Source organism: Panthera leo, chromosome C1, assembly GCF_018350215.1.
Source record: "Panthera leo isolate Ple1 chromosome C1, P.leo_Ple1_pat1.1, whole genome shotgun sequence".
Classification (NCBI taxonomy): Eukaryota; Metazoa; Chordata; class Mammalia; order Carnivora; family Felidae; genus Panthera; species Panthera leo.
Genome location: NC_056686.1, coordinates 27,058,753 through 27,082,385, shown reverse-complemented (window position 1 = coordinate 27,082,385; position 23,633 = coordinate 27,058,753). Strand labels below are relative to the sequence as shown.

The 23,633-nt window shown below is 41.0% G+C and overlaps 1 protein-coding gene across 5 annotated transcripts in view; it reads left to right on the top strand.

Moving 5' to 3' along the window:
• The window catches only part of KIAA0319L (KIAA0319 like), a 94,903-nt gene that overhangs the window by 13,633 nt on the left and 57,637 nt on the right, over positions 1–23,633 (top strand). For all 5 annotated transcript variants that reach the window (XM_042951241.1, XM_042951239.1, XM_042951240.1 and 2 more), the window contains one exon: positions 16,469–16,998. In XM_042951241.1, coding sequence (XP_042807175.1) covers positions 16,636–16,998 — 363 coding nt within the window. In that variant the 5' untranslated portion in view covers positions 16,469–16,635. The remainder of the gene's footprint in view (positions 1–16,468; positions 16,999–23,633) is intronic.

The following is a 23,633-nucleotide window of genomic DNA, read 5'->3' as shown; positions in this document are numbered from 1 at the left end:
GTTCCAGGGCTTAGTATCAGACAAGCACCAGATTATACAAATTCTGAATTTCTCTGGTCAATCACAAAAGGAAACTGTAAAATACCTTAAGATAAGCAGGAGTTAAGAATATCCTGAATGGCGCATTAACCATCACAGACACTGTTCTAGGAGAAACAAAAGCAGACAGGAATGCTGGCCAAGGCCTATCTGAAACTCCATCAACTTCAGACTCTGCCGCTAAGGTGAGTGCCCATGTAGCTCACCTCAGTTCCCCTTTTTAAACCCTTCCACTAAATGACAGAATTTTTAGGAATGCTGTCTTTCTTCCAACTGGCTTAACATTATGTTTTGATTCTAATCCAGCAGCACATTTGCGTTTGAAATAAATGTCTGCTCGTGGATTCTCTCACTTGTAGGTAATAGGAGAATGTCTAGTATTACCAGACCTGGGAGGTGGGGAATTATATTGATTTGGTTTTACTTCTCTACTCTAATTTCAGATTCAGGCTTAAAAGTTTGACAGGACTGGCTTTTAAAAGAAATGACTCCTCTGGTGTGCGCGCGCACGCGCGTGTGAACGTGAATACAGCTCAGTGTTTATTGTCCTTAACTGGGGGCAACCTGAGTCAGCTGGAGGCTTATGGAAGTAGGCCAGGTAAAATGAGTGAGTCTTAATCAGAATAAATGAAGGGACCTTGTGGAGAGAAGCTGAAGAGCCAGATTCCATTTCAGAAAGTTGAGTAATCTGCATCCTGCTGGGTCAGTCTGTGGCTTTTAGCCTGAAGCAAAACAGCCCCCAAGTGCTGAAGCAGTGCTGAGCTTCTCTTCTACCTGTGCCTTCTATTTCATCAGTCCCGAACTGCTTATTTTCAAAAAGCCTGTCAGCTGTGCTCTCCGGGGTATGCTCACGAGCCGCACCCTGACATTTCTCACAATGCACTTTTCAAATACTGGGGTGAATTTTCATGTTACCTATTCTATGAAAGGTTAAAGGGAGGGCTTGGCCTTTAAGCTCAGGTAAGCAGACCTTGAGCAGGGCTATGTGCCTAGGATGGTCAAGGCAGAAGCAAAACTTGTCTGGCCTTTCCACGGAGACTTTCACTGACACGCATACCCTCCTTTCCTTTCCAGGCTGTTTTGATTGAGCTGTTTCGCCTCCACTCTCATATTTCACGTGGGGGTTGCTGCCTTGGCAGCATGGCTGCCTGTGTCAGTGGGAAGGAAGAGGTAAAGAGTGAAGGCCCTGTGTATGATGTGTTTTCAAGGAGTTTCCTGTGTGCCTATGGGGAATGTGTGTGTGTGTGTGTGTGTGTGTGTGAGAGGGAGAGAGAGAGAGAGACACACACACACACACACGTACTTGGATATCCTTATTGCCCCACCTAGAATTAATGACATTTTTGAAGCAGCGGAATAATATTGCTATTTTAGGTGATGATAAGGAAAGGTCAGTTTCTCTGTGGCTAGAGGGAGTCTGTACTGGATAATTTGGTAGTGGGAGGTGTTGACCATTTGGCCCCAATTTTTATTTCTGTCAGTAGAATGTGTATTACAATGAATTTGAAAATGGAGGTATAAGAGAAAGATACATGTAAGTACATGTCATCAAAATGAAATCTATTAAAAGCCACATGACTACAATAAATAAACCAAACAATACCAAATTATCTGAATGTTGGTGCTGCGTTATATAGATGACTTTAACTAGATGGCACTTTCCTAGTATTTGCGATCCCTAGTTCTTCATATGTGTTGTCTTATATGCTTACTGCCTTTTTAATACCTTCTCTAGGATGTTTAATTGAAATCACTTGATGATAAAATCTGGGTGTTATGTACATACTGTAGAAACATACAATTCAGGTCAACAGACACTGTCTCCAGCTAAATAAAACCCAGTTCCTGTCATCAGAGAGTTCACACTATGGAAGCAGAGATAGATATAGAAACATAAAGAAACATGATAAATTCCAAGATGTGCTATGGGAACACAAAGAACCGGGCAGGGAAGTGTTGAACCCTGTTCTATAACGGGCTGCTAAGACGAATGATACTCTGATCCCTTTGAACTTCCTTCTCCCAGATTCATGTGAAGTGGTTTTGGACCTGGAGAGCTCTTTTCACTTCTTGATCTCAGAGGGAGAGGTAGAGAGAAGAGTATGTACAGCTCTATAAAGTCTAGAGAACAAGAGCCCTGAGAAAATTATTTCTGTACAGATACAGATTGGCTTTGATTTAATTTAAATAAACTGGCTCTCAAAAATTCTAAGAATACTAACTACTCACACAGTTTTGCTTTCATTTACACACAGATGAGGAAGCATCTGCAGCTCTGCATTTTATTTGCTATAAGCAAAAAGTGGTTTAAGATATTTAAGTATTCGAAGCTTGGTTGTATTGAGTCCTCACATGGCCCAGTTCAGCCCACTGCAGTTTTTTTTTTTTTTTTTTATGACACTTACATAATACTCCAAAAGGAGAGATTTTTAATGGATAAATTGACACAAACTTTTCCTCTATTGGCCATATCTGCTGAAAGAGCACTTCATGGCTTGCTCCCTTATTTCCTTATTTCCTCCCAAGCTCACTGCTATTTTATATAATTTACATCCCTCTGCCACAGTCCTCCAAATGACCTTCTCTTTAGAAAACCAAATCAACCAGCAAAAAAAATTTTAAAACCTTCCTGAAAAACAAAGCAGGGCTCTGATTCAAGGTTCATTGTGTGGGTTTCCAGAGAAGGTTGGTATGATTGTGATGAATGCAAATAATTTATCAGCCCTGCAGTCAGAGACAGCAGTCAGCTGCAGGTTTTTAACAATAACCTCTACAAGTGGGCCATGTAGGGAATTGCTAGATTCGTGACACCGTACCTGGGGGCTTTCTCTATAAAAAAAACGTTTCTTTTTAGAACCACTTTTATGTATAGGCTGAAGTTTATCTGTTATCATTTGATACCTGTGCTTTTTGAAGTACAAAGCCTGTGTTACTTGGAGAGGTGTGGGTTCGTTCTTTCATGCGGTGGCTTGGAGGCGTGCGTTTCTTGCTGACAGCATTCTCCAGAGTCTTTTAGTCATAAGGTGGTGGGAGAAAAAGCGAAGCAGGAGATTCTGAGTATATTATATTCAGCAATGTAACCCCCTAGTTACAGGTGTTTTTTGTTTTGTTTTGTTTTGTTTTGAAGTATATGGTTTAATCATTTGCCTTCAATCTTCCTTTAAATATTATAAAGGCTTGATGACTGGATCATTTTTGAACAGGTAACTTTATGGCAGGAGAGCTATTTTCAGCTATACCACTATTTTGATTAATATTCTCACTTATAGCTTGGTTGTAAAAATGGCTTTGGACTAAACCTTAACAGAAAGGTCTTTGAAATTAATAGCAACTGTATCTAGTTAATGCAAACTTCTGATTTTTATTTATTTTTTCAAAAAAAAATTTTTAATGTTTATTTTTGGGAGAGAGAGAGAGAGAGAGAGAGAGAGAGAGAGACCATGAGTGAGGTAAAGGCAGAGAGAGAGGGAGACACAGAATCCAAAGCAGGCTCCAGGCTCCATGCTGTCAGCACAGAGCCTGATGTGGGGCTCGAACTCACGAACTGCGAGATTATGACCTGAGCTGAAGTCGCACACTTAACTGACTGAGCCACCCAGGCACCCCAAACTTCTGATTTTTAAAATAAATATCAGGTAAAAGCTATAGGCATTAGAATTGTTATAGACTGGTTTCTGTCTTTCCACCTAGGTGACCAGAACTTGAGCTTTTTTTTCTTTTCCTTCCCATTATTGCTTGGGAGAAGGAAAATTGAATGGATCTAGATGTCATCTGTGATGGATGGCTGTTTGTCTAGGTGAACTGGCAACTATTTTCCACTGCCACTTTGTTCAGAAAGTTCTATGGTGAAAGCCTGTCCTTCCTTTGGCGTGTTCTGAAATAGATAGCTTGGGGAACTGAAATGTGGTTGGTCCTTTCACGAGGAAAGATTGCTTTGTGGTTTGAAAGGATGTTTCAGTGTAGGCAGGAAAGGCTGTTTTCTAGCTGGTTACTTTAGACGCAAAGATCTCTTAATCCATTTCGCTTTTCTTCGGTTTCTTTTTGTACATCTCATCATACCTCCCATTCAGTGCTCTCTCCAATTTAACCCGGAAAGCCAGTTCTCGTTTCTTAGTGAGCTGAGAACTTTGCTTTTCTCTCCTGTCCCTGCCTTCTTTTAGCCAAGGAAATTTAATTACGATTAAGGAGCTGATTCGAACGACTACAATTCAAGTAGTCAAGTAGTGGAGCTGACATCTTTTGCTAGATTTTGTTAGTTTAAAAAATAGCATAAATTTATTTCAATATTGGGTAAATGTTTAAAATTAAACAATTCTTTGAACACCTTCTACATGCCAAGCGTTTTACTGTGCCTACAAATATAGAGTTACAACATACAACTCTAGCACTTCAACAGGGCAGAGTGTGTGAGGTAAGCAAAGGGATATGATCCAGTGGGAGAAATACTGTGATAGAGGATATGCAGAGAGGAATCTGGGGGTAAAGGTTTCATCAAAGAAGGCTTTCTGGAAGGAGGGTACCTGTGCTGAAATGCACTGTTGGAACAACAGAAGTAATGGCAGCTAATATATACTGAGCTTTAACTACATACCAGGCATTGTGTTAAGTACTTTGCATAGATTACCTTCTTTTATATCTATAATAACCCTGTGAGTTTAGGTACTGTTACCATCATTCCATCATTCCTGTTTTTACTTATGAAGAAACCAAGAAATGGGACCCAGGATGACACAGCTAGTAAGTTGACTGTATAGAGATTCAGACCCCGGCAGTCTTTATTTCAGGGGCCAAAGCCTCAACCCATGGGGTGAGGGACAGAAGATGGGGTGAGATGGAGTAAGGGTATTGATCTTGATATGGGATTTTCTTTTGGAAACAATGTTTTTTTAACTCAGTTTTCCAGACGGTTCTGTATGAACCTCACCTTGGAGATTGGATGTATTTTTTCATCAAACCAAGATTAAATGAGGGGGGTTTTCATAGGTCCTTTAAAGTGTCCATATTCTGCCTTAAATAGGAGATTAAAAGAACCTTTTCCCCCTCTTTTGCATGTAAATATTACCATCTTCTAAGGAGATGTTATGATTTTTCTCTTCAGCAGTTTGCCGCAATCCAGTACTTTCAAGGCTTCTTTAGCGACAGTCTTACAGGAGGCGACTTACTCTTCCAAGTACGCTTAATCAGAGAAGTGCTATAGGACTCAGGTTTTGTGGTTGAGTCGCTGGAAGCTTGTTTTCCATCTAGCAGGCAATCAGGAGTTAATGTGAACAGTGGCTGTGAGACATCTGTTGGGCAGCTGGTTCCATGGGGAGTTTGTCTTTGATCAGAATGGTCTTTGGGAAAAATGGAAATATTACATGTTGTCAAGGAAAAGGAGTCAGAATATGGACACAAAGCCTATTGATTCTTGTGTAGCAGTTAGTTTAGTTTCAGCAAATCACCTACACCACAACATTTAACAAACTGTGCTCTTAACAAAGCTAGGCACACAGCAAAGGCAATGAATGGTAATTATTTTCTTTTCAAAGGGCTGCTTTGTGAGGCCGCTGCCACCTTTCATTCTAACCTGTGTGCAGTTGAGGAAAAAAGTGTTGGGCCTTTTGAAGAGGAGAGAGGGCACCAGTTATTACCCTGGCTTTTTCCAAACTTCATAATATCTGATTGTGCCCTTCAGAGGATTTAGTTACCACCTCTGCTTTGCTTTCTGAATATGCTACCCCACTGTGGGAGAGAACTGGTGTGGAGAGTCACTGGAACCATTTTTGTGTTTGTTTGTTAGTGGGTGTGCAGGTGATAGACATGCTGACAGTCAAAAGGAAGGTGGAGGGTGCCCCCTGAGGTGGTTTGCATTTGAACGGTTCCTGTCAGTTGTTTTGGGGATTGATAATATCCCTGCTGTCTGCTTTTCATATGGCAGCCATCTTGGCTAAGACCTATTGCTTCTAAAAGAATGCATGCTTTTGATTATAGCCGCAGGAAGACAGTTGGTGTGGAGCCATAGTTCAGTCACTGACTTCACCAAATTTAGGGCTTCTGCTTTACTGCTTGATAATAGTTCATTACAGGTATAATAATCAAAGGAAAGCTTTGAATGGATTCTTGACCATATTGTAAAATTCTGAAATTTTAATTTGAGTGAATATTAAAAGTAAGTGCAAATTTTGCTTGCATAATGTTCTTACCATGCATTCATTATTATCCACAGAAACTTGGTTTCCCTTTGTCCCCCAAGAGAAGAATTTACCAACTGTTCTTTTTTTTTTTTTTTTTTTTTTTTTTTTAATAACACTGACGGGGCGTTCTCTCTACTCTCGTTTCTACCATGTCAGTCCTTCCATTGGGATTCAGTTTGATGAATTTGGTTAAAGTATGAATTCCCAATGACCATAACAGTATGGTTCCTAAAGTAGTGGGTGTTCTGTATCTGCTTCCTTCTTGGTTGCCAGCTCTGTCTTGGAAACTCTGAAGTTTCCAAGTTAGCTGGAAGAGTCAGGCTTGTTACCTGAGAATTACAAATGCCAGAGGTAACAGCATTGTCTGTAAGTATTTCTAGAGTTGTTCACAGCTTCCTAAAGTATTTGATGAATTTCCACTGGTAATAATTTTTTTTTTTCTATAGACTTCTCCACTCTGCTGCTGGGGATTATGAAACCTGGTCTAGATTTTGTGCTAGATTTATTAGAATTTTGTATTTTGAGAGGCGGTAATAATAAGTAAGTATTGCTAGTTCCAGAGCTTCCTGTTTTGGGGATTCTCCAAATAATACATATGGGAGCCCTGTATTCTCTGCTTTGCCATGGCTTTAGAAGGAAAGGGATTGGCTCTGCCCTCCTGTTCTCCACTGGGTAAGCTTTCTACATGCTTCTACCAGGAGTGAGTTCCAGACTTTCCCAAAGGGTTTTCAGCCTAAGGTTCTATGTAAGCCCTCTTTTGTAAGGATTTAATATTGCTTTTGCTTAGGCCCTGGGAGCGGAGCCAGGCTATGACGGCGTGGGCAGGAGAGGAACTGATCTAAAATTGGAGCTTATTTTCATCTTACCTTTTATCCAAGTTACTTCTAGAATCCAATATTGACTCTACCAGTGCTCCCCTGCTTCCTCCTCTGATGAACTCTTTTTCTCAAGAGTAACAACAATGAAAACAATGAAAATTGAATCTTAGGTTAAATTACTTTCCAAAGGTTAAATTGTAGTAAATGATTGATCTAGAGCTGAATCTGGATCCCATGTCTTTTAGCCCTCTAAGAGGGCTAAATTATGAATTATGATCTACTGAATAGATGGAAAAGAACTGGTTTTCCCCCATATTTTTATTATTGAACACATAATGTAGCAACATTAAATAACATTTAATAAAAAAAAAATAACTCAGTCAAAATCCTGCTAAGTAAACATGTGAACTGAGAGATCAGAGTACCTCCACTCCTGACTGAGATTAATTTTCTTAGCAATGCCATAGACAGTTAACCTGCCCCAGACCTTACATTTGTTTTTACTCTTGGTCACTGTCAAAGACTTAAGTGCTTCTGACCATTTGTCCTTTCCCAGGCTCTCTATTCCCTTGAGCTAAGACAAAGGATCAAATTGTCAGTTAAGATTCAGATGAATCAGAGATCTTAACCGTCATTACTAAGCTTTAGTAATAATTGTAAGAATACGTCAATCAAAAGGTACAAGTGAGGTAGAGAGAGTCTGAAATATCCTGTGTGAACCCCCAGGTTGTTCCTTCCCTCACTGAACAGGTTCTCTCCAGCCCAGAGTAATGGTAAGATCTCTAACTGAGGCTTCCAGGTCACCTCACAAAGCAGGGGAAATGTTTGCGTTTCTCTTTTATGCTGCCACATAGTTGTGTAGCTTATGTGACATTCTTCAGGGAGCCATGGAAGCAAAAGAAGACCTTTGCAGGTCAGACCAGTCTTATAGCTCCCTCCCCCCACCCCCACTTTTATCTCCTCTTCTTTCAAAGATCTGGATTTGACCAGAGCTGCTAGCAACAACCAGATAATTAGAATTTTTTGCTGCTTTCCCTTCAACCTTGTAATTCCCATAAATTTCCTTAACCATTTCTCCTGAGTCTAAATCTGTTCCCCCAGATTCCACAGTACCTCTGTGATTTGCCTCACAACTTTCACCATTTGTACCGAGGATGGATAGGCAGCAACCCTGTCATCAGTTCATCATCATAATTTTCCATCCTCTCCTTTTTTCTTGCTAGGAAGTACCTAACCGTTGTGATTTGTGTGAGTCTGACATGACATTCCTGAATAACTCTGTGTTTTTCAACTCACTCACATTTACCACCCTCCCTTCCCAACTTTTTAACTGTGATAAGAATCCATTGCATTATTAAATCCTCTCATACTGAAACTTGTGAGTTAAGATATTAGATAGATCTGGCTTTCTCTTGGAGGAAGACATGGTTTTCCCTCTAGCCTGCAGGCGATGGTTGCTCATTCTTCCATATCCCATGTACCTCTGAATTTGGAGGTGGAACTGATGTCCTCATCATTCGTCACTGTCACTTCTTGAACAGTACTCCTCCAGTGTCATGGAAAAAGTTCTGCTCTTTGAGGTTTATACCACTTCCTACCCTTCCCTAATCATTATTCATCTACCAACCATCATTCACCCCCCCTCATTTATTGTGGCATATGGGCCTCATCTCTTTTTGAAGTCTTGTTATCAGCCTGGATGTCTTCAGTATGACCCACCTGATATCAGGCCACCTGGTTTCCTGACAGTTTACTCATGGATTCTTTCAATACTTTATGCATGCACATGTGCATTTATTTGTGCATTTATTCAAAAAGATATTTTGGGGGGTGCCTGGGTGACTCAGTTGGTTAAACATCCAACTTCGGCTCAGGTCGTGATCTCATGGTTTGTGAGTTTGAGCTCTGCATCGTGCTCTGCGCTGATAGCTCAGAGCCTGGAACCTGTTTCAGATTCTATGTCTCCCTTTCTCTCTGCCCCTCCCCCACTCACCCATGTGTGTGTGTGTGTGTGTGTGTGTGTGTACACGCGCGCGCTCTCTCTCTCAAAAATAAATAAACATTAAAAAAAAAGGTTTGAAAAAGATATTTTGGGGCACCTGCAGTGTAATGTGCTAATCTCATGCTAGAGTTGGAGGTACAGTGGTGAGAGAAAAAAAAACAAAACAGACATGGTCCTGTCATCCTAGAGCTTACAGTGTGGGGTGGGGTGGGGAAGACATTGAGCAGATGATCGCACAAAGAAATGTAATTTTATGTGTTATAATTGTTTTGAAGGAAAGGGGCAACAGGGCCCAAAGAGTGTGTAAGCGGAGAGACCTGACCTGGCATAGAGTCTTCTCTGAAGAAATGATGGCTGGACTGATATCTCATAAGAGGAGTTAACTGGGTAAAGAAGGGAGACAAGAGAGTTCCCACTAGAGAGTGCAGCATGTGCAAAGCCCAGTTAGGAGAGGGAGCATAGTCCATTTGAGGAATGAAAGAAGCCTGGTGAGTTGGAGCACGACAGAGGGAGAGCAATGATACAAGTTGGGGCCAGAAAGGTAGGCATGGTCTAGATCATACAGGATCTTCTTAGGTTGTTAAGAATTCTGGTTATCAGAGCACCTGGGTGGCTCAGTTGGTTGAGCATCCAACTCTAAATTTCAGTTCACGTCACGATCTCATGGTTTGTGGGTTCAAGCCCTGCATCCGGCTCTGCATTGATGGTGTCGAGCTTACTTGGGATTCTCTCTCGCCCTCTCTCTCTGCTCCTGCCCTGCTCACACTCTCTCTTAAAATTAATAAACATTAAAAAAATTTTTTTTGGTTATCATTCTAAGAGCCTTGGGAAGCCATTGAAATTTCTGTTTATTTAAATTTTTAAAATTTATCTTTCAGAAGATATTACATGTACATTGTACAAATTCAAAAGGTAAAAAAGGGTATTTAGTGAACAGACAAGTCTCTCACTTCAGTCTTTTGAGCTACCTCATTTCCCTACTAAAAGCAACTGTGCCAACTTCTTGACTATTCTTCCAAAAATAGTCTATGCAAATATATGCATAAACATTATATTCTTTCTCTCCCTACACCAATTGTAGCATACTATGCACACTGCTCTGAACTTTTCTTTTTCTACATAACGTACCCTAGATACCACTGCATATTAGTACTGTATAAAGTAGCTTTATTCATCCCCATAACTGCATGGATCGTCTTTAATTTAGTTAACCAGTTCTTATTGAGAAGCTTGTAAGTTATTTCCAATATTTTTTTCATTTCAAACAACACACAGTGAATATTTTTGATAGCATGTCACATGTGCGATAGTATACCTGTTCAGTTAATTCCAGGTTTAGCTACCTTTATTCTATAAAGGCTGAATTTCTTTCCTTCAGAGCACTTATGCTGGTTTGCAATCCTGTATTCATTATTATGTCTATTTAATCTAATTTAATCCTACATTCATTATTGTCTGTTTAATTGTGTCTTCCCCGTCTAAATTAAGATTATAATCTCCATCAAAGCAGTCCTAGCATGAGACAGATGCATTGTAATATTTGTTGAATGGATGAATGAATAAAGAAATAAAGGTAATAGGTAGGTGGGAAGAAAACGTGCCTTCTTAATTAAACCTTTGAGCTTATCTTTTACTAGACAGGAACAATTTGCATCTCTGTAAAAATCAAAATCATTTGTAACTTATCAGTCTTCTATAAATTAACGTCTAAATTTAGGCTGTACTCATTAGTTAATAGTTCAAACAAAAGTACATTCTTTGGACCAGGGGTTGGCAAACTTTCTTAAAGGGCCAGATAGTAAACATTGTAGGCTTTGTGAGTCTTAAGAAAAAACTCTATTGCAGCTAGTTAACTCTGCCATTGTGGAGCAAAAATAGTCATAGACATTTTATACATAAATGAGTGTGACTATGTTCCAATAAAACTTTATTTATAATAATAGGCAGCAGCCAGAGTTACCCTTTGGGCCATAGTTTGCTGCCCCTGGTTTATTGAATCAGTAGTGATACCCCTTCTTTCATTCCTGATATTGTTAATTTGTGACTGCTGTCTTTTTTTTTCTTTTTTTTCCTGTCATCAGTCTGACTAGAGCTTTATCAGTTTTGTTGATCTTCCAAACAACCAGATTTTGGTCTCATTGATTTTTTTTTTTCTGTTTTTTATTTGTTTTCGTTTCATTGGTTATTCTTATCTTTAGCTTTTCTCTTCTCAGTTTATTTTGGGTATAATTTACCCTTCTAGCTTTTATGATGAAAGCATAGATCATTGATTAAAAAAATTTTTTTGTTTAAAGTTTGGCCTTTTTTTCTCTAGATCATTTGGAATGTGTATAATACATATGTACAAACAAAAAAGCTTCATTTAAAAAAATATATAAGCCCATCAGGCATAGATTTCTGCAGCTTTTAAAATTTAAAGTATCATGGGACTCTTTCTGTTGCGGTATATAGATTCTACCTCATTGTTTTCAGTTGCTGCATAGCATTCTAGAGTAACTGTATCTGTGTTGATAGACATGTAGGTTTTTCATATATTTCACCTGTACAAACTATGCTGTAATGAAATCGTCACATGTGAGAAGTTCTTCAGGATAGACGTGCACAGAGTATTTTTGTTACCTGTGTAATTTATTGAATGTCTCCCCTTTGATGCTCAGAAGGAATTAACTTGATGTGAATTACCACACTAACTACAATTGGTGGTTCTGTCTTTGTTATGAATTTTCTTATGTTGTTTAAGGGCTGAACTTTGGGGAAAAGTCTTCCTACTTTCATTACATTCCTGAGGTTTTCCTCCATATAGATTCTCTGATGTTCAGCAAGGCCTGAGCTGTGTCTGAAAGCTTTCCCATATTTCTTGCAGTAATAGGCTTTTTGTTCAGTATGAATTCTCATATCCAATAAGTTCTTCATAAAGATTTTCACACAGTCATTACACCAGTAGAGTTTCTTTTCACTGTGAGTTTTCTGATGTCCAGCAAAGGATATATACCTGATTTTCCACATTTATTTCAGTGATAGGGTTTCTCTCTTGTATCTATTTGTTGATGACTAATAAGGGTTGAGCTCTTCCTAAAGGCTTCTCCACATTCATTACACCAATGTGATTTCTCACCAGTATGGATTTTCTGATGTGCCACACAGTTAAGTTATCCCTGAAAGCTTTTCATTGCATTTAAAAGGCTCTTCTCCACTATGCATTCTCATGATGAGTAAGGCCTGGGTTCTAAGCAAAGGCTTTTTCCGCAGTCTTTTCATGTGTAGGGTTTCTGACTGGTATGAATTCTCTGATGACTTTAAAAGGATAAAGTTCATTTTGAAAGTTCATTTTCTACATTCGTTGCATTTATGGGGTTTCTCTCTAGAATGGATTCTCTGACAATTGATAATTGTTGAGTCCTTGAGGATAAGGTTACTTGTTCATGTGAATTTTATGATGATTTAAAGGAAATGAGCTGGGGCACCTGATTCAGTCGGTTGAACGTCCGACTTGATTTTGGCTCAGATCATGATCTCATGGTTCATGAGATCAAGCCCTGCCTCAGGCTCTGTACTGACAGTGCAGAGCATGCTTCGGATTCTCTCTCTCCCTCTCTCTCGGCTCCTTCCCCACTTGTGCACCCTCTCTCTCTCAAAATAAATAAGTAAACTTTATTATTTTTTTAAAATTTTTTTAACGTTTATTTATTTTTGAGACAGAGAGAGAGCATGAACGGGGGAGGGCCAGAGAGAGAGGGAGACACAGAATTGGAAGCAGGCTCTAGGCTCTGAGCCATCAACCCAGAGCCCGACGTGGGGCTCGAACTCACGGACCGCGAGATTGTGACCTGAGCTGAAGTAGGAGGCTTAACCGACTGAGCCACCCAGGCGCCCCTAGACTTTAAAACAAAATCTTAAAGGAAATGAGATGAGTTGTTCATAAAGGCTATTCCATATTCTTTTTTTTAACTTTATTTATTTATTTTGAGAGAGAGAGACAGAGAATGTGAGTGGGGGAGGAGCAAAGAGGGGAGAGAGAGAATCCCAAGCAGGCTCTGCGCCGACAGCGCAGAGCCCAATGTGGGTTTCAAACTCATGAATCACAAGATCATGACCTGAGCCGAAATCAAGAGTCGGATGCTTAATCAGACTGAGCCACCCGGGTGCCCCACTATCCCACATTCTTTACATTAATGGGTTATCTCACCTGTGTAACTTTTCTGGTGACTGATAACAGAAGAATTATATTTAAAGGCTTTCCCACATTACCGTGCCACTTCTCTGTGGAGCTTCTGTGCTCCCATTCCAGGCCTTTATCAATCATGACACTGTATGTTCACTCTTCTAGAGACGATCCTTCAGAAACGTTTTGCTTTAGGACTGATATCTTTGTTTCAAATCAGTACTCCTGGACTGTACAGGCACCTGGCAGAATTTTCCACACCTCCATCCAGGGCTCTACCCCTTGCTCCAGTGGGTGATTAATTTTGGTTTGAAAAAGAGAAGCCCCTTGGACACCAGATTCCCGTAGTTTTCCAGCATCACATCCCTGTACGTATCCACTGAATGGCATCCAGGTGTCTCTGTTCAGTCTGGGTAAAGGTCACAGCCACATGTGTAAATGTAGCCTGGGAGCCCTTTGTCTCCTTAGCTGCTCTTCAGAAAATCCTGATAAACCCATGGTTCTGGAGTCTAGAAGTCCAAAATCAAGGGTTGGTTCCTTCTGAGTCTCTGCGTAGAGCCCTTCCTCAACTCTTCTTAGCTTCTAGTGGCCACTTCCAGTCATTGGTGTTCCTTGGTTTGTAGCTGTATCTCTCCAGTCTCTGCCTCTGTCATCACATGGCCTTCTCCTTGTGTGTCTCTCTAGATGATTGATTTTAGACTTTTCTTATTTTCTAAATAAGCGTTTAAAACTAAATGCTCCCTCAATGCTGCATTAACTGCATCCCATGAATTTTTATATGTTATGTTTTCATTTTCATTCAGTTCAAAATATATTCTAATTTCCCTCATGTGATCTCAACCTACACTTGGGGTAAATTAGTGGTCAGTCAAAGATGAAAAGGGACCATTATCCAGTTGTCGGGAGCTCTTTATCTGTGTAGCTTCCTCCTTTCTGGTTGTTTGTTCCAAAATTCTTGCTATCACAGTCACCTCAAACTCTGTTTCCTCAGTGCGGCAAGTCTGCCCTAGTCTGCTTGGGCTCTCTCCTTCCCTGTGCCACCATCTGGAGCATGATGCTGTACGGAAAGCCCTGGTGGTCACAGGGCTCACCTTGTTTGTTTCCTTTCTCTCTGGGATCACATACTTGTTGTTCATGGTCTAAAAACAATTGTTCCATATATTTTGTCTAGCGTTCTAGCTACTCATGGTGGGAGGGCAAGTCCTATGGCAGTTTCTCCTGCAGGAGCAAAAGTGGAGGTCACAGTACATATTAAAAATTAAATGAAATAGTGACTTATAGAAAAGTGCAGGTTATTTTCATCTGTGTGGACCTCTTCACTGTGTTAAATATGAGAGAATTACTCTGAGAAGAATGAGGGAAAGTTGATATAAAGGTGACTGACAGTGGTTACTGAGGTAACAATTTATTGATTTCAACACAGTCTGTGTACTTAGCTGTTAACCAAGATTCATACCATTGGTTACTGTGTGGGAAGGTGGATGAGGATATGAGGGGTATTTCTGTAGCTCTTGGTAGCTTCATTTTTTTCATAGTTGCTATTTCTTCATTTTTCTTAAGGAAGTTCTATTTTTTCTAGGTTTCTAAATTGCCTTGTCTGATGTTAGGTTCGTGCCAATGTCTGTCTCTTTTCTTTTAATGAACAATGGCAGATTGGCTTCCATAGCGCCTGCTCAGTCATCCAGAAGCTTGCCTTTATTTTCCTCATATCTGTCAGTTGACTGGTGTTCACATTTAGTCTGCTGGACATTTTGTAAGTATTTCCTGGGAGTCAAGTTGGCTTTGGCTGATTCTTCTTCTTCTTTTTTTTTTTTTTAAGTTGATTTATTTATTTTGAGAGAGACAGAGACAAGCAGGGGAAGTGCAGAGAGAGAGAGGGAGAGAGAGAATCCCAAGCAGGCCCCGCACCTTCAGCGCGGAGCCCAGTATGGGGCTCGAACCCATGAACCATAAGATCGTGACCTGAGCTGAAACCAAGAGTCGGCCGCTTAACCGACTGAGCCACCCAGGTGCCCTGACTTTGGCTGATTATTCCATTGTCGCTCTGGTTATTCATAGCCCTTTTTCACTTATGTGTATGTGCAGACATGATTATCCATCTCTTCAGTGTTTTGGTTCTACTGCATATTTTCTGTGTGTAATTTCAAGATATTTTGTGTTCTAACCCCAGGGCCAGAGCTAGGGTGAAGAAAGAGACACATAAGGCACAAAATTTAAGGAGGTGCTCACTCTCAAGGTTGGGTAAGCCAACTCTGTACTTACATGACTCTGAGAATATATTCCTTCTTAAATTTTGTGCCTGAGGCATCGATCTTGCCTCACCCTGGTTCTGGCCCTGTATAACCCTGACCATAGTTGGGTACAGATACCTATATAACTAAGACCTTAAAATGAGCTCTGTATAATAGCTTTCATTTAGAACATGCTTTGACTTAACTTCATCTAATAAAACAGAAGTGAGGTAATATTTCAGGAGAATAAATGCCATGCCTAAAGTAATTCAGTAGCCCAAAAGTTTATCCATAAGCAACAGTATCCACAATTTTGAACCATGTTATTTATGTTAACCATACTAGGTCACTGTTGTACTTCTGTTCCTTTGTTTCTTATCATGACATGGCTTGTCAGTAGGAAGTTCATTCTAGCAGAATCCCTCTCATGATTAAACTTTTTGGTAATCTGACTACTGATCAGCTCTGGTTGATACCATGATATGCAAAACCACCTGACTCTGGCAAGCAGTTGGTTAGAAAATGGATGAACCTGTAACCTGTTGGAGGTGAAGAATACTCCGTTTGTGTTGCTGCCAGTTCAGTGGGTGGGGTGGGGGTGGGTGGACTATTCCATCCTGTTCCACTACCTGTTCTTCTGGTCCCATAGTGCTTGCACTGTCCCTGAGAAAGGCCAGGACATGAGTGGAAGGTCAAGTGGTGGGACTCTGCCCCTTCCACCCCTCCATACACTTCCACCAGAATAGCTATTTTGTTTGTCTTGCTTTTTTCATGAACTGGAATTCTGTATGAAAGGTCTATGTGGAAGGGACTCATTGAGAAGGGGAACCACCGATGAATGTGGAACAGTACTTCTATAAGCTAAAGTATCCTGAGCCAAAAAACACTCTATTTTGCTTCTTCTGTTCCACTTACTAGACAGCTTTCCCACCTTCTTAAAAACTAGTATTCAAAATAGCCTTAAATGTTGGTGTTCAGGACACTTTACAGATCAGTAGTGTGTTTTTATTACCTCTTAAAATGTTTTCATTCCTTGTTTTTAGATGCCAGTGAGAGCAGGTGCCAGCATGAGAAGACAGAATTTGGAGTTGGCCTGAGATCTGGGGGAGAAAATCACCTCCGGCTTCTTGAAGGAACCCCCTCTCTCCAGTTGTGTTGGGCTGCTTGCTGCCAGGATTCTGTCTGCCATGCCTTTTGGTGGTTAGAAGGGATGTGCATTCAGGCAGACTGCAGCAGGCCCCGGAGCTGCCAGACTTTCAGGACAGACTCTTCCAATTCCATGCTGGTGTTTTTTAAAAAATTCCAAACTGCAGCTGGTTTGGGCTATCCACCTGAAGAAGATGAACCACATATTCTGGGGCTAGGTTGGAGCAGGGTATCTTGGAGAAGACAGAATCCACCCAGAGCTCCACTCAGACCCACCGTATCTTCTAGTGACCAGCAGAGCTTAATCAGGAAGCTTCGCAAGAGAGATAGTCCCAGTGAAGAAGTAGCTACACATACAGTGACACAGCATTCTGAAATGAATGACTCCAAGGAAGTAGGTGATCTGAATACCAGTGGTTCTGCAGAGGTAAGCATATTATGAATAAGGAGCAGAGAAACTGTTAAATCTGTTTTCACATTTGGCACACATGAGCAGTGAAGCTGGTGGTTGTGGGAAGCACTCTATGCTGAGGAATATATGTATAAAGCTGCTTGGTGTCATCTTTGTGGGTGCCGCCCAGATGTTACAAGTATAGTTGGACCTTAGAGATGTTCACTGCATTACAAGTCTGACCATTGTTTTGGTAACAGCAGAAATCTGCTCATTATCTAGTCTAAGCTGGTTCTTGGCTACAGGTAAGTGCAGTTGTGTGGTGTCCGTTTTCACCAACAATTCTGCAGTATTTTCTGGCAGGTTGCAAAACACTTGATTGACATGGTTACATTCAAGCTGTCCTCCCTCTTCCCCATCTCCCACGTACAAATACATTTCCTTATGAGGTAGTTTCTATTCCAGTCTGAAGTGCCATTCCTGGCACCACAGACTAAGACCAGACTTACTGAGCTGGGGAGCCAGAGCTGGCCATTAGCCAAGAGGTTTCTGGGGTGACTTCTTACCAAGCTTTGTATGCCAAGGGAGATACCACCAGTAGAGTTTATTCTGCTTGTTATGTTTCTTCATTGTTGATCTTCCTGGGCAAATGATTAAAAGGAATGACTCACTCTGTGCTCAGCCTCCCTTGATTGCTGTGACTTATTTTTGTATTTGTTTTGTCCTAGTTGTTTCTACCAAGTTGAAGCCAGAGTGGGGAAGCTACTACATGCCAGGCACTGTGTGTGCTAATCGTCGTACAATGTCATTTTGTTTGATTTTCATAGCAATATTCCCAAATTGGTATTATTAGCCCTGTTTTACCAGTGAGGAAACTGGGGCCCAAAGAGGTTAAACAGTTTGATTGTGTAGCTAATGAATAACAAACCTAGGATTGGAATGCAGATTTAATATTAGGAAAAAACCTTTCAGTGCAATATTAGAGATACAGTCTTAGGTTTAATATGCCCCGTAAACATTAGACATCTGTTGTTAATGTCAGATACTTTACTAAGCACTAGAGATAGAAAGTGAGCAAGATGTGGTCCATGCCCTCAGGGAGTTTACAGTGTAGTGGAGACTCAGACACAAAGGTTGAGTATTTATAATAGTGTGTAACTATTGCATTAGTAGAGTTATATATACAATACAGTAGGAACAGAAAAGAGGAAGTGATTCATTTGAACAGGCAGGTGGTATGTATATGCAGGGAAGACTTCATAGAAATGTTTAATTTATTATTATTATTTTTAATTAAAAACATTTTTTGTTATTTTTGAGAGAGAGAGAGAGCGCGCGCATGCGCGTGTGCACACGAGTGGGGGATGGGCAGAGAGAGAGGGAGACACAGAATCTGAAGCAGGCTCCAGGCTCTGAGCTGTCAGCCCAGAGCCCGATGTGCGTCTGGAACCCATGAACTGCGAGATCATTTCCTGAGCCGAAGTGGGACGCTTAACTGACTGAGCCACCCAGGTGCCCCAGAAATGTTTATTTTATTTCTTTTTTCTCTTTAAGCGTTTATTACCTACACTAGATTATAATCCTCTTTTTAAAAATTTTAATTCCGCTGTGGTTAACATACAGTGTTATAGTAGTTTCAGGTGTACACTATAGTGATTCAACAGTTCCATATATTATCCAGTGCTCATCAAGATAAGTATACTCTTAATCCTGCTCACCTATTTCACGTATGCCCCCCACCCACCTCCCTTCTGGTAACCATCTTTAATATATTTCTTGAAGGATGTGTAGGATTTCACTGGGGACAGAGGCACAGTGCATGCAAAGGCTCAGTCATTTGGCAAATATTTTTTGCACATTTCCTGTGTGCAAGGTATTACACTAAGCTAGGCACTGGGGATATTATAGTAAGCGAGATAGACAGGATTTCTCCCCCAACAGAGCTTATGCTCTGGCAAGGAAAACAGACATTATGATTATAATACTTAAATAATTATAAGCTTGATATGGGTTTAAGAGGATAAGTGCAGAGTGCTGGAAGAGCATCTAACAGGGACCTAATTGAGACTAAGGGATATGGTTAGGTACTTTAAGTAAAGAAAGTTTAAGTTGAGACTTGATGTAGAAGGAGTTTGGAAAAGAAGCAAAGTATTTCAGGCAGAGAGCTAACAATTTCAAAGTTTGTTAGGTGCCCTAGAGTGTGGCAAGATCAAGAAGTTGAGAGAGGCTGGTCTTGTTCAACGAAGAAAGCCAAAGGTGAAAAAGGAGGGTTGTGAGCTGTGGAGAGCCTTAAGGCCTTCTTAAGATTTTGGTCTTTATCTTCAGGTCAGTGAGAAGTCATTAAAGAATTTTAAGTAGGGGAGGGGCACCTGGGTGGCTCAGTTGGTTAAGCGTCCGACTTAGGCTTATGTCATGATCTCACAGTTTCTGAGTTCAGGCCCCGCATTGGGCTCTGTGCTGACAGCTCAGAGCCTAGAGCCTGCTTCGGATTCTGTGTCTCCCTCTCTCTCTGCTCCTCTTCTGCTCATGCTCGCTCGCTCTCTCTCTCTCTCCTCTCTCAAAAATAAATAAACTTTAAAAAAAATTTAAGGAATTTTAAGTAGGGGATAACTTGATCAGATGTGTTGCTGTGTGGTGAATAGATTGGAGAGAGGCAAGAATGTACTAGGAGCAAGCAATCACATAGGCTCTTCAAGGCAAGGGAACCATTGTACTAGAGAAAGAGGTTGAAAATACAGGAAAGGGAATAAACAACAAATAATTCCATAAAGCGGTGGTTCACAAACCTTAGCATACATCAGAATCACCTGGAGGCCTTGTTGAAAACAGTTTGGCCCCAATTCCAGAGTTTCTGATTTAGTAGGTCTAGAGTGAGGCCTGAGAATTTGCATTTGTGACAAGTTCTGGAGAGGCCAATGCTGCTGGCCTGAGAAACGCACATTGAGAACTAGTGTCTTACAGGGTGAGTGCGTTTGAATCCTGAGCACAGAGGACCAAGATTAGCCTTAAGCAGGAGGGGATATCTCCTTCATGATGATAGGAAGGAAGAAATAGGTGAATATAGGTGTAGCAAAGGTGGGTTTGTAGGTTCAATAGAAGGAAATTGTGGTAGTTCTAATCTCATGCCTGTTTTTCTGAAGTGGGGTAGATTATTTGCTGAGAGTAGAAGCAGAGGTAGGTGGAATGGGCATAGGTAGGTAGTAGGCAGGAAAATCAGAGGTTTGGAGAGAGTGGTAAAGGTCTGAAACAGCCATTAGGAAGGCTGGGAGAAGGCCAAGCAGGTAAGGAAATAGACTGCTGGTAGCACTGAACATGGAGACTACGAATTTATAACAGTGGTACTGACCTCTGCAGGTGTGTGAGTCTCCTCAGCAGCTCTCAGCAACCCTGTCAAGAAAAGGCAGTTTGATAGGTTGATTTACCCAAGATTGGAACTTTGCCAATCTTGCAAAGAAGGAAATAGGGATGTGGAAGTCGAGGTTATTGTCAAGAGAGTGGATTAGGAAGATAGAAAAAGAGGCAAATAAATATAAGAGGGGCTAACTGACAGAGATATGATAGAGGAGTTTGGCATTTAGAGTTTTCCATGATGAGAGACAGATACAGGAGGCACAACTAAGTGTGTGTCCTGTAAAACTGGAGGTAGTCATCAGAGGATGGGATATATTTGTAAGATTATTTATTTTGAGGGGGGCGGGGTAGGGAACAAGCAGGAGATGGACAGAGAGGGAGAGAAAATCCCAAGCAGGTGTCATGCTCATCGCAGAGCCCAATGCAGGGCTTGATCACAACTCGGGGCTTGATCCCATGACTATGAGATCATGACCTGAGCCGAAATTGAGTTGGCTGTTTAACTGACTGAGCCACCCAAGTACCCCAAGGATGGGATATTTGAATCTAAGTTATTGGAGGTGGAGAAGTTCTGGCAACTACAATATCTAGGGTATAGTTGTGGAAGAGAGTTGCTGGGGTAGAGTAGACAAGGAGCTCAAAGAACTCAGGAAGCTCAAAATACATGTTATATGAGTTATCCATATAGACACTGAGATAGACTTTTATGATGATGATGATGATAGCAATAGCTACTGTTTCCTGAGTGAGCACTTACTGTGTACCAGATACCATTCTGAACCTTGATGTATTTTTAACTCTTCTAATCCATACAACAACTCCCATGAAGTGCTATTAACCATCTCTATTTTATAAACGAGGAAACTCAGGAAGAGAGAGGTTAAGGAACATGGTCAAGGCAATATAGCTTGTATATGGTAGTACCAGGATTTGAACGCAGGCACTCTGATTCTCTCCAGAGTCTGTCCTCTTAACCCTGTTACTGTTTAGGCAGTAAAGAGCAATTTCGAGAGCCAGATGTCAAAGCCCTCAGAAAAACAGAAGGAGTAGTGAGGCATTTGGGAGAGGACAGCATGGTAAGGGTTGAATTGCAGCAAGATGGTAGAGGAGAGAGGTTTTACAAAAAAGGTAGAAGAGTAATGGTCTGCCAAGGGCATTGGGAAGGGGAGCAAATAAAATACTAACCTGCCTTCAGTTGTGACATATGGGAGAGTAAGGAGCCCTCATATTGCAGAGATACATGGGAAATAGTATCCTTAGGGAAGGGCATGCTCACAGTTAAGAATAGGTGCTCAAGGACCCTTTTATGGGCATGTGACCTGTGCAGTTGTACAAGTCCACACACTTAGACCCTGTTCTCAGTTTGATGCATTGCTGTCATTGTCTTGAAATTCTTAATAGTTTTTCAGTAAGGGACCCCATATTTTCATTTTGCACTGTATCCTGCATATTATGTAGTGTGTCCTGCAGGAGGTATAGGGAATACAACATGAAATGATGAGCTTCTAGGTGATTTTTGATCATGGAATAGAAATTCTAGGTGATTACATGGAATTTTTGGTAGAAAGAAAAGGAAGTTAGGTCTCACAGCAGAGGAAGTGTAGGTAATTTAGGGAAAACAGTTGTGGTATAGTAAATGTTTAACAACTGGGTCCCTCCCTCCCCTCAAAGCCCCCAAAACAAGCCCTGAGTTGTAGATGTTGTCAGTTTCCATGGTGTAAATACAGCCACCATGACCATTTTGGAACTTCCAACATGAGTTGGGAGAGATGTGCACAGTCAGGTCAGATGAGCCAGCTCCAGCACACTTCCGATAATTGTGATCAGTAAAATGAGAAGTAGACCAATAAAACAAGAAATACGGTAGATGTAGGCATGGCAGTGTCCTGGAAGAGGGTAAAAACTCAAATTTGGGCCTTAGAGAATTCAGGTGTACCTTGGAAGGAAGATCCTGGGGTTGTGTTGCTGGGGAGTACTTTTTCTTCTTGTTGGCCTGCAATGTACAGTAGCAATAAATTGCTGCTAAGGAATGGGATCTGGAGCTTTAGGGTCTAAAACAGAGAGTGGGTGGACATGAGGGGAGGAATATTGAACTTGAACTATGAGCCGCAAGAGTAGGAGGGGGCCTTTGTGCAATGTTGCACAGAGGCATTTATATAGGTTGGCATCACTTGCTGAGAACTGTAAGCATTGTAAAATAATAGGGCAAAGTGAAGTCTTCAGTTCCAGACATTATGTTTGACCTTATATGCCATTCGTAGGAGCTTGAGGCCTTGGATAGTTCTGGAAGGGTAGTAGAATCACCTTGCGCATTCAGAATAGTTAACTGGTAGGCATTTCTTTTAGGAGAGTACTTGCAGCTCAAACTTGTGCTTAATGCACTGGGGAAAGGGAAGGAAGTGTATACGCTGCAGATCTTCTCCTTCTAATTAGGGATGGCTGGCTAGCAGTACTAGTTTCTAGTTTGTACTGTTGGCATTAAGGTAGGTCAAGCAACTCTGCATCCAAAGTGGTAAGAAATTATATCATAAATTGCTCTCGTCTTGCCTGAAATGCCTGCAGAGCTGTGAAGGCATTGGGTTGTTAGTAGCATTCTTCATTCTTTTGGAGACATACAAATGTTGTATCTAAGAGCCGGTATTGTGGACCTTTTGCAATTCCAAAAATGGAAAGGAATGTCACCAATTTATTCCCCTTTATCACCTTAAAGAAGGAGAGGCTTGTACTGCTTGGTTTAAGTGTCGTGTCCTTTCTGTGTGGTGAATTGTCTCTGAATTGTCAGCAGGAGGAGAATGAAGGCTTATTGCAGTTCAGCCACTGGCAGTTAATTGCTGCCAGGCCTGCTTTGTGAAACGAGGAGAGGAATGTTCTCTGAGCCCAGGAAATGAAGGTACAGTTAGGTATCCCCACATGGAAGGTTTGGCTTTCGGAAAACTGAGGTGCCCCTTTCTCTGCCACCACCATCATTTCATCCCCTGTAAGCCAGTGCCTTTCTGTGGGACAAATATCTGAGAGGATAAATGAGTCAAGCCTTTGGGCACCTCTCTGCTGCCTTTTTTACTGAGGAAAATTCTTGTGCTGACTCTACATCTTACCAGCAGATAGAGGTGTGGGGTGTGGGCAGCGACAGAGAAGAGCCTTGCATAACCGAGTACGAAACCCGGCAGTTCTGTCTCCCTTTGTCCCATGTTTTGGTTTGGTTTGGTTTTCAGGGTTTTTTGCTTGATCACTTTGTTTTGATTTTTATTTATTTTTTATTTTTTTGTTAATTTTTTTTTAATGTTTACTTATTTTTGAGAGAGAGAGAGAGAGATAGAGAG